Source organism: Colias eurytheme, chromosome 17 (genome assembly GCF_061535395.1).
Source record: "Colias eurytheme isolate Ceu_HAF_F1 chromosome 17, ilColEury1 Martin Lab GWU primary, whole genome shotgun sequence".
Classification (NCBI taxonomy): Eukaryota; Metazoa; Arthropoda; class Insecta; order Lepidoptera; family Pieridae; genus Colias; species Colias eurytheme.
The window spans coordinates 10365354-10377047 of record NC_142996.1 but is presented as its reverse complement, the minus strand read 5'-3'; the positions used below and the strand labels follow the sequence as shown (position 1 = coordinate 10377047).

The 11694-nt window shown below is 34.1% G+C and overlaps 1 protein-coding gene across 1 annotated transcript; it reads left to right on the top strand.

Annotated features, from left to right (window-relative positions):
- The first annotated feature begins 6645 nt into the window (after positions 1-6645).
- Positions 6646-9277, top strand: LOC149901470 (protein charybde-like). Its single transcript, XM_090112026.1, has 3 exons — positions 6646-7008; positions 7489-7834; positions 7941-9277. Exons 1-3 carry the CDS (start codon positions 6954-6956, stop codon positions 8023-8025), a joined length of 486 nt encoding a protein of 161 aa, XP_089968152.1. The 5' UTR covers positions 6646-6953; the 3' UTR covers positions 8026-9277.
- The last annotated feature ends 2417 nt before the right edge of the window (positions 9278-11694 follow it).

Below are 11694 nucleotides of genomic sequence, written 5' to 3'. Positions count from 1 at the left end.
GGTTAAAAATGGATACTTATACAAAAAAATGATTAAGTTTTGGTGTTTGAGGTTTGACGTCACTGAGATAATATATTTCGTAGTTTTACCTGTTTTATTTTTCTTTGTGAAACTTTTCTTAAGTAGGTATTTCTTTATATATATATATTTAAAGATAATAAATTATTTAATATCTCATATATTAGTCATTCAATATTGCCTAGTTACTTTTTGGCGAAAATAACTTACATCTGTAATCTGTAAATTGAAGTTATTTGCAGTTTATAATGCTATCGAATATCGTCTAGTTTTTTTTAACATAAAAAATAACAGCAAAGGTGTTAACATCACCCTATTTTATCATTGAGCTGTTAGTGTCCCCTTGTATGTAATCACGGCTACAGCTGCGCCCCGGCGTTACGTGCGTCCAGTTGCTATGCAGGCCGACTTACGTCACGTGACGTCACGGCAGCCATTTTAATATACCATTGATCGTTGAAGTTTATATTGTCAATAGTTTTTTTCAATTGAATTTGTGTAAAGTTTTAATGTTTGCTTGAATTATAGTTACTATACGCAGGATGATAGGTAGGTAATAAAAATAATATTTGTCATTAAAAAAATCTGTTTCAGATAAGTCGAATTATATCAAAGTAATTTGGATGCAATTTTAGCAATATAATACGTATTGTTGAAAATATTATAATTTTTATTATTATTCTGTAACTACTATTTTAATCTAGAATTTAAATCAAACTTAACATCATATAGAGACTAACATTTTTGATTATTTCTCCACTAACATCCCCGTGGCTCCACCCCTGTTGGTCGTAGCGTGATGATATAGCCTATAACCTTCCTCGATAAATGGGCTATCTAACACCGAAAGAATTTTTCAAATCGGACCAGTAGTTCCCGAGATTAGCGCGTTCAAACAAACAAACAAACTCTTCAGCTTTATAATATTAGTATAGATAAAAAGATATACCTAATAATGTAAAAACTAAAAACTACATACTAAATAGGTAATAAAACTTAAAACATTCAAGGAAAAACCGAGCAAAAATTAGAAAAACGTAAAACGTTAACTTTTTATTTGTGAGAACTGCTCAGTTGCATTTACATGCAATAATTAATAATTACATTTGTTGCTATGCAGTTTTACACATTCGCTTTTATGCCAACAAATGAATATCAACCGTATTACAATGCATTAGATATCAAATTGACTTGAAGTAAAATTTAACAGCCGTGTTATTTTTGGAGGTGCATTTATTTAGACAAAGAAAAATGTTTTTGCATTGTGAGTGAAGGGTGTAATTCGTTTTATGCAATTAGACTTGTTAATTTGCGCTTCAGGTATAATTTTATTGCAATATTCAAACTAACTCATTTATTTTATCGTTTTTAAGGAACTTTGGTATGGTCAAATTATTTATCACTTAAGGAACGACAGGACCTGTTTAAAATATTTTTTTTTACATACTTACATAATGTACGTAATATATAAACATAATATAAAAGAGAAATGTTTTTCTTTCATGCAAATGAGGTCAAATCTTTTTTAAATTTGGTACAGAGATTGGCTTAGAATAAAACCACTTTTTGCTGAATACCACGCAAGTAAATAATATCGTAATAATTAATAACATAGACGTACTTCAGATATCATTTTATTGATTTCGGGAGAGCATATTACGTGTGTATGTTGCAATTTCTATGATATTACATACGGATGTATTGGAAGATAACCTTTTAACTCGGTTACCAATAAATTACTAAAATTAAGTGAGATTTTCTGTATTGTTGCATAAAAGAATTGATTATAATTACATACGTAATATAATAACATGTTAGCGTATAGTGATTTCTATATAATTTAGACTTTTTTACAAAGTAAATATTACGTCTAACAATAAAACATGAATAGCAATTTACGATCTAAAAACGTAACTTTGTCGACAATGTTAAATTGCTACAAAATGTATCGATTCAAAACTATAGTATAATTAATTATATATAAATAAATAAATAAATAAATAAATAAATAAATAAATAATTCCCATAATAACAAGCATTAAACTCGATCGATATATCATAATAATCGGAAAGCGCTGTAGCGATTGTGGTATTAAATTTAAAGCGCTGCGATACGGTAGCAGTCGTAAATCAACGAAATAGCCTCAAATATCGGTGATTTTGGGCCCACGCACAACACTAATTATTATTACCTGGCTAGGGATGGGTTATCGATGTTTTTTATTGTTTTTAGGGATGGCGGGGTTTAGTGGATTGTGCGTGGAAGAATGTTAGTTTTAGATCACTTTTAGTAATTGTATTTTGTAAGTTTTAAAGATTAAGTAGTATACTTTCGTAAAAATATTTTAATAATACGTTACTCTATTATCTTCACTAAAAAATCAAGCAGAATGTGTGAAAAAATAATAGTTTAATTATTATTTACTAAAACCAAAAGACAGTTTTCTTTAACAATAGTGATGATTCAAATTGTAGATATTATAGATTTTTTAAGGTGAAGTGACACACTACATATTATTTTAGTAATATCCTGGCCTTTGGGTTCAAATCCCGATTGAGACGAATAAGTTTTAATTCAGATTATAATTTCACTAATGTTACGTGTATAGATTTTCACAAATGGAAACGGAAAATGTATGCGCCTCATATAGAAACAAAAAAATACTTGAAATTTCACAAATTAATTGTAAACAGTGTAATGATATTCTGAAATTTGTGATAACCCAAAATTTCAATATTTGTGCATTCTATAAAAACAACTGCACAGATTGCGATGTAATATTATGTTAGATATTTTAATAAGTAGATATGTAAGTTAAAACTTAAACATCACTGTGGATCTATACGGAAAACTATGCCTATTCTGGTTTATTAGTTTTATTACTTTATTTTGCCAAAATATTGCTACATATATTTAATATTTAAATATACCTACGTCAATACATAAACTTGAGGTGTTTAAAAAAAGTAGATTATAATTTATAACATCGAGATATATGTACTACGTAGTACATACTACCTCGATGGATTATAATGAAAATAATATCAAACGACTTAATTATAATAATAATAAATTATATGAAGTGTTTATCCTTACATTTAACTTTTTTCTATTCTGTAGGTATATTATACATATAATTTTTTGCTTGTTACCAACTACTATTTAACTGAAATATTCACCAAGCAAAGGAACACTTATATTTTTTTAAATAATACAATAATTACATTTTACATTATATTCAAATAAAAAGTTTATTAAAATTCTGCCTATTCATTGCTAATTTTTATTCTAAAAAATAAAAATTCTCAAATATAACTTTATGCGTTGATAACAAAAACTTATCATTAAAAAGAAATTAAAATACTAGTAGGTATAATATTATGACACGAAAAAAATCTCATGTAATAAATTTCAACAAGTAAAGGAAAATGGGATATTTAATTTGGCGTTATTATAATGAAATAAAACAGCAAAGTATAATAACCACATTTATTAATTTAAACACATTTATTACACAAATTTGAAGTCTACATAACAAGGTCACAAATATATATAAACAGAATGGCACGTGTAATGATATAAACAGTTTTTAAATTGCAAATGAATGCTTGCCCAAACTCAGTGGACGAGTTTAGAATATTAATTACAGATTAGACAATAGGGTCGTCAACTATGTACTTTTAGAGCTGTCGAAAACATAAATGTTATAGGACAAAGGAATAAGTTACAGTCTGTTCATGTAACATATATTGACATGTTTGATCGTGGATTACATGAAAATCGTATTTATCAAACATAACTTTTCACATTTTATTACATCAGTTAATCTGATAATACTTTAATAATTTATGTCCGTGTTTTATGTTACTGAACTAGTTCATGTTATCATTCATGCAAAAAATCTATAATATACTTTTTCGCATATAATTAGGTTCAAGGTTTAGACTTATTAATCGCTGACAACCCTATTACAAAAACAATTGGCCGTAAAATCCGACCAAAAATATTGGTCACGACTTTTTATTCGTTTGTTTCTTGAACCGCGTTTTGTATTCGATTGTATAATACCTGACCGATATGTGACCATATTATTTATGAGGTATTAGTCATGTTATATTATTATGTTTCACTTGGTATTAGGTACTATTATATATATTAACTTTGTGGATGCCCACTTTCACGACATGTTGTCGGTACCTTTTAAATACTCCGTCTCGTATCCCATTAATATGATATAAAAATAGCTTAGTTATTTTAAGACTACATTAAATTGACTAAAAAAATATTAGTGTGTTATAATAAAAAAAATATGTAATAGAATTTGAGCGTGAATATCATCTTTGTTCCCATACGATGTGTGTGAATCGGACAAAGAAAATGTACGTGAGGTGAATAATACCTTGAAACTTGTTAAGGTTTTTCGTTTTATACCTTGTTACTTATTTTAGAAATATAGTTTTAATCACAAAATCTATTTTATACTTACATTTTTTTACATCTAAAGTTATGTTTTTGTCTAATAAATAATGGAATTACATATTTTTTAATATGCTTAGTGAATTTCTCTCACTCATATAGTGTTAAAGTCGCAACAAAAAGTTTTTTTTTCTACTTTTTATCAAGATCTTTATGGTCTATTTCCGGTTCATAAGCTATAACTACCTATTCTTAGCAAAAATAACAATTAAAAACCTACTAAATCATTTTAATATTTATAACTTAAGTTTTCGCTTTTTACTGATGTAAATTTTCACTTTCATTTCAAAGGGACAGAAAGATTAAATACATTGGAGCCTTCACAAAAAACAAAAAAGTTTTAAAACCGGCCAGCGATTTTTTTGTTGTCCCTACCTAAAACCCTGTCTTGCATCATCCTGGCAACATTAGGGAACGAGTAACAGGTTAAACATGTCTATTCACGGACCGACCGGCTCGGACTTGGCTCTTTTTTTGTAACTTTCAATGCATTCAAGCAATAAGACGATTTAATTACTTCAGCTTCTTTCACTTGGTTTTTTTATTTGTACATCTCAAAAACAGATTTAATATACCTATGTATAATTTTTTTTAATCTGTGACAAGATGTTTTGTTATTATACCTATACCTACTTTATCTCACAAAGTGAAATGACTTCTTGTTTTTAAGACATTCTAACTTTTAAACAAAAGATAAGCGTATTATTACATTTCGAGCATAATTACCAACGTTATCACAAACAATTGAAACAAAAACGATTTTCACGTTAGTAAACAATATTAGTTTTTTTAACGGCTGACAAAAAAAACGTAGTGATGTAATTATCATCGAATATCGATCCACTAGGGGCATAAGTGTAAAGATGAATTTAGTCACGATTCGTCGAACGCTGGTCGTTTTTGATAAGTTTCATCGTGAGTCACCGCAGGCAAGCCGGCCGGCGCTGCGTGGCAACCGAATTGCCATTTCTCTTTTATAACTTTTTTGTACTTTTAGCACGACCGTTGCTATGCCGATACGGCAACTTTTTTAACGTACCTTTGTCATGAACAGTTATTTTTTTCACCTTACATGTAGGTATAATATCTCGAAAATTAGAAATATTAAAGTTATCTCTGTCATTTGTCACGGTTTATCACGGTTATCGCTATGTAAATAAATTATAAGTTTTGGTACATCATTTGTGTAAAGGTAACGACCTCAAAGCATCCGGTGCTCATTAGAGCTAAATGTTGATGTAGAATTGTTTAAAAACTTTCTAGTAATCTGACGCAACTCTCGATGCGGTTTCAATAACTTGCACTGTTTAATAATTCTGGGCGTTTCTTATTGTGGTTTTACAGTTTATGACATTACAAGCGGTGCATAATGACTTAGTTGCTAAGCGGTTTTTTTGTTACAACAATGGGTATTGTCTTAGTCGCCTTGTACAAAGCGGTTCTTTAGCAACCCGTTTCAGACAATAATTTTATGCTACCGATGTGACAAGTTTTATAGTTCTCGAAATTTCTAGAACATTACAATTTTATTAGTTTAACACTTGGTTTTACAAACACATATTATCGTTTTTATGACTTTTTATAATTTATAACATACTTATTTCTTTTTTTTTCAGTATGTAAAATTATAAAGTTGTGTTGTATGTTACATTCTTCAAATTAGATTTTTTAAGTAAACATGTTCGTACAATGATAACGTTCTAAGACGTTCGAACTCGGCCAGCCAAGTCGTCGCCGACCGGCTCGACCGATAACAGCTTATCTATACCGCATTACAGATATCTTACACTTATCTGTACTTACACATTGTCTGCATTTACATTGTTACAATAGAAACCAAACTTATGAACTAGACTTAAAACTAAAATAAACACATTTTTCAACTTTTATACCGTATTCGCTACGGTATTACATCACGCATACGTTAAACACTTGAAATAATTTCGATTTCTTCAAAAACTTTTTGTTCCTCCGGTGGAACGAGAACAAAGAACGCCGGCCGGCTTTTTGAGCAGAGCTCAGGTGGAACGACAGAGAGACGTGCTCTCAGCGCCGCGAGCGATGTGAACTGGCGCGCGGGGAGGCCGCGGCCGGCCGCGGAGAGACCCCCCGCACCCCCGCCTTCGGCGCTCTATATAAACTGAAAACACTTCCCGGCAGCGTCAGTCCGTCACAGAAAGCGACAGGGTCGGGTGGGTCGAACAGTGAGCCTAGGGTGAGAGACGAAACCCTGTGGTTACGAGATCAGATCTGATGAAGTCGTGTTAACTCCGGACGTTTTCTATTCCCAATCGATCTCTACACGATTACTAGTCGCCGGTCGTGAAGCCGGCCGTTCAGTGCGCATTCGCAGTACAAAAGAGACTTGTGATATTTTTCTAGTATATAAGTTCCGGAACGGAACGCTTTAATTTTTTTGGTATTTAAAGTGTACAATATAAGTAAAAATTTGGAAAATATGGAAATCCTGCCGGTTACGAGTCAGTTTAACGTCGGATTCAATAGTGAAAAAGGTGAGTCTACTTTCTATTCTGTAGCGAGTGGTGAGGGAAGCCGGCTTTCTAAGCGCTCAGCTGTGTTGCTATGCGGCGCGCGCAGCACTCTGCCTCCGGCCTCTGACGAAATACACAATCTACTTATCTTTTGCTGCAATACCATTACATTCAGTCACACTGATAAATTAAAAAAAAACTCATTGTCTTATAACGTCCGTTAAGTAGTGTCAACGTCAAGTCGGCTTGAGGCCCAAACGTCACGGTCAGCTGACGAAACAGCTGTTCGATCGATGCGCTCTCTCGCCCTGTAGCTTTCCTTGTTCTTTTTCTGCATTGCAATAAATCTCATTCAGTAGTTTAGATAATAACTTTCAATTTACATTTAAATAATTTTATTTTACTTTTTAACGAATAGGGATGTCATGGATGCAACTTTTTATCGATACTTTTAACTTTTTGAAATTTCATTTTATAAATGTTTCGTTTCTATTGTTATAGCCTGGAATGGGCCGACGTGGCGGGAAGCGCCGGTGCCGGTTCCGACGGAAACGGCGTTGGCCCAGAGGCTCGAGAGGGAGTTGCGGGCGGCCAAGGGAGCCAGCGAGCTAGCCACCGCCGAGGTGCTGGTGCCTGCCGAGTTGCTCGCGAGAGCCTCGCGGCAGACCCTGGCGCTGGCGGAGGGCGAGCCCTGCGGCTCGCGGGGTGCCGCCGTCATTGTCGACGTGGCGGGGAGGCGGTTAGCGGCTTTCAAAATCGACCCCAACACGTTGACGACGCACGAGATCCACTTACACCTGGAGCACGATGCGACGAACTGGACCAGCCTGTTGCCGCAGTTTTTAAAGTAAGCATCGACATTCATTGATATATTCTTATTTGAAATTTATTCTTATCGGACTATTTGTCTGAATACTATGTAGCAGCATACTAATGAGCTCTCTTCTTTACAGAAATTTAACGCGAGGCGGCACCATCATCATCAGCCCCCAGTTCACGATAGAAAAGAAAAAACTTTTCCGAAGCCAGGCAGAGTGAGCCCCGGCGCGTGCGAGCGAGCCGACTGATTGCCCTCCTCGTTACTACGTATCGTTATTTTAACAAATATCAATATTATATGTATATTAATTATATTTTTAATAAGAGAAAAAAAGCACAGCGTGATATGTAATGTATAGTTGTAGAATAAGCGCGCGGTGGAGCGCATAGGGCGCGCGAAGGCGAGGCGAAATGCGCTTTGTGGCACAAAGCGTCGCTCTTCGCTCGCCGGTCGCGCGCGGCGGGCGGGCGGCCCCGATCTCGCGCTCCCGCGGCTCTGCCCACCGTAGCGGCCGCCCGCGCCGTCCGCACTCCGCACTTATGTTAATCGTTGTTGTATTTTATTGTGGGATGTCTGTCTGTTAGTGGCTGGGCGAGTGCTTGTCGCGGCGGCGTTAGGTGCGCACCGAGATCTCAGTCGCCGCCGCGCGTGTGATACTGATGATACCCTGAACGATTTAGTGTTACGTATTTTTTTGTTTCGAGTTCAATTCTATTCTGAAGTTGTGTAGACGTATATTACATGTCTCGTAATCGTATTTATTAGAGGCGATCTCGCGAGGGATCAGATATGTGTACGTTTTCGTAATTGTACTAGTTCGTACATTTGTTTGTGATACTACTTTTGTAATGTATAAAATTTAAATGAGAAAATATTATACTTTAATGAATAAGAGAGCACGCATGCAGATTATAATGTTGAGTGAAGTCGTAAGCGGAGGCAATAGAGGGAGAGAGCGCGGAGTTCCGCGTTGTAATATACTGCAAAGATCTCAGGTTATATTATTATAGTTATAACAAGTATTAAGTTATTTAAGTTAATATAAAGATTGTAATTTTTATAAGATTGTTTTCTATCAGCGCGCAATGCAGCGTTCTATAGTCCAGTGTGTAAAGAGAGAAATTTTGTACTAACAGTACCTTTATAGATGACGAGATATTATCGAATTAAAGCATTTTCTTCATCCAGTGTACAGTACTATGTAATGTAAATCAATAGACTAACAGTTTTTAAAGAAATCTAAATGTTTGTAGGGTCCAGTGTTTTAAAAACGCACAATATCATAGTCCTAGAATTCACTTTCATCAAAAAAACATTAAAAAAATCATACAAAAAAATACTTCTTAAACTTGGAATATACAAAAACTAACAATAAAGTGTATCAATTGTTTATAATTGATATTTATTTCATAGACAGTAAAAAAAGAAAATGTAGAAATTATAAAAAAATACATAGTTTCAAAAAATTTATTTGATTGTTTCTGTTGAACCCCTTTAGGCCATGCGCAGACGACAGACTATCCGTGACGCACTTTTTAGTCTGTGAAAATAGAACCTATGAAATTATATGCAGTAACGCACACGACGCGCAAAAAGTCCGGCGCACAAAAAATCCGTGTAATTCGGGCAGACCGCACCGCGCCGCTCCGCACAAAAGTGTGTGAAAAGAATTGAACGTTTGCTTCAACGCGCGCTAACGCAGACGGCGCACACTTTACACGATTTCCATAGCGTCTACGTCCCTACAGCTCTGCCGACAAAATGATCGAAGATGTGCGTCGTCACGTCGTGTGCGTTGAGTCTGTGAAAAATCCGCGACCGACTTTTTGCGCGCCATGCAGACTTTTTGTGCGCCGCAGACTCGATCGCACAAAAAGTGTGCCGTCTGCGCAGGGCCTTATTCCTGTACAACCTTTACCCGAACACATGAAGAATATCACATTTATAAAAGGAACATGATATCCAAACATTACCATACTCGCTAGCAAAAACAATCTGAAAGTTGAAGCAATAGATTTAAGAACTGGCTTGAAACCAGTCTGAGCCGGTCACCAGAGGCGCTTGGCAACCGGTTATCGACAACAACCCTCATCCTCTCAACACTACGATACATTTATACAGACCCTATAATCTAAGCAATAACCAGGTTACAACTTTTCACCTTTTATCGCTGCTATCTCGATAATTTACAATATCAGCGAGCGTTCCACATAAATAAATCGAATGGGCACTAAACGTAAATGAAAATATGAAAACAACCGCTGATAAAGCCCAGTATGAGTGCCAAGAGATTCTGAATGACCTGGATTCTATCGATTAAATTAATTCGATGTTTTTTTTACAATTGGGTCACTCACTATTTTATTCAAACACGAATCTTGAAAAGAAAATAGTAGCGTGATATAAAATGATGTAGGCATTGGTTATAATTTAATCTGGTATCTACTAAGCTTCTCTACGTGATATGCAGTTATAATAATTTCCAAGAATCGGTGTCGATATTATCGATTCCAAGCGGAAATTGAATCGGCAGCGACGTCATTTTGTGACATCCCTCGCCTATCTGCTCAATAAATGCTCTCTAATGTCCATCTTTCTGTACGAATGTTATTTCATACTAAGCAAATCGCTTTCGCCTATCACTAAAGTTATAATATTACTCGGTCAAAAAATGTAAACTTAACAAGATTCAAAGGCTATTGTTGATACTATCATAAAATTGAATTATTCTGTTAACATTAAAACGAAGCACGAACCGAAATGTCAACGTATACAAACCATAGGTTTAGCTGGCGTTGAACAAAAGAGTTGATAGAACATTTTCCTCAGAGGTCAGTGACTAGCGCTAGCGACTATGGTTTTCGGCATACCCTTGCACAATGGCCAATTTATACGAGGGTTCACTTTCTAACCGCAATGCTTTAAACAAGGCGATTGCTATCATGATTACTGGCTTCGAGACAATGAGATAATATTAAGATTATACATCGTTGAGTTTTGAAATTCAAATATCTATAATTGAACGTGATGCGTGGCTGCTAGCGATGTGTTCTGCTCGTTTTATTGTTTTCAAATGATTATAGCTGTATTATGAATAGTGGTTGTTAAAAAAATACATAGTTCCAAATTACGTATAATACATGCAAGTGAAATGGAAAAAGTATCGATACGTATCAAACATCACTAAAATGAAAATTCCGTAAATTCTAATTTCTTCGTTGAAGTGAAATCGGAATCCAAAGGAGCTAAGGAAATCTGGGTCAGGAAAAAATACTTATTAATTAGAATGTAATTGTTGTGGATTAATATTTTTCACATAAGGAGAACTAAAAGCAGTGTAGCTAACGCCATCTAGTAGCATAATGCAACAACGAAGCGCGTCACGTACACAATAACACAAATTGTATGATATTCCTGAATCAAATACCTACTATATTTAAAATCGTTTTCTATATTATAAATGCTGTAAAAAAGATATTAATTATAAATGGAATTTGTTAGGTACTGTTTTTTTTTTTATAATAATTTGCTAAGATAATTTGGTTCAAAACTACTCTTAAAAATATACCCAGATGAAGAATTTTGCAGTAACTACTTATTTAAACATTTTTAAAGCTCCAATGTGTGTTAACTGCAACTAAATGACCGATCGTTTTAAGATAATTACAATCGTTCAGAAATTAGATAAAAATTAAAATCAAATAATTACATAATATCCCACTTTTGGGTGGATAACATAATATTTATAAAAAGTCTCATGCTTTGTGTGATTATACAAATAATATAAATCGCTTTATCCAAATGTTGTTGTCAAGATTTTGCTTACTGATAGATTTTTTTATGAATATAAAGAAAATTAGAGTGAAACCGCAAACCGATATTAGTTA

What these genes read in the sequence shown, in the direction of transcription:
- LOC149901470 (XM_090112026.1), top strand. Translation starts at nt 6,954, where the DNA reads ATGGAAATCCTGCCGGTTACGAGTCAGTTTAACGTCGGATTCAATAGT. An exon ending in CGGATTCAATAGTGAAAAAG is followed by an intron (nt 7,009 to 7,488) that starts GTGAGTCTACTT and finishes CTATTGTTATAG; the next exon opens with CCTGGAATGGGCCGACGTGG. An exon ending in CTGTTGCCGCAGTTTTTAAA is followed by an intron (nt 7,835 to 7,940) that starts GTAAGCATCGAC and finishes TCTTCTTTACAG; the next exon opens with AAATTTAACGCGAGGCGGCA.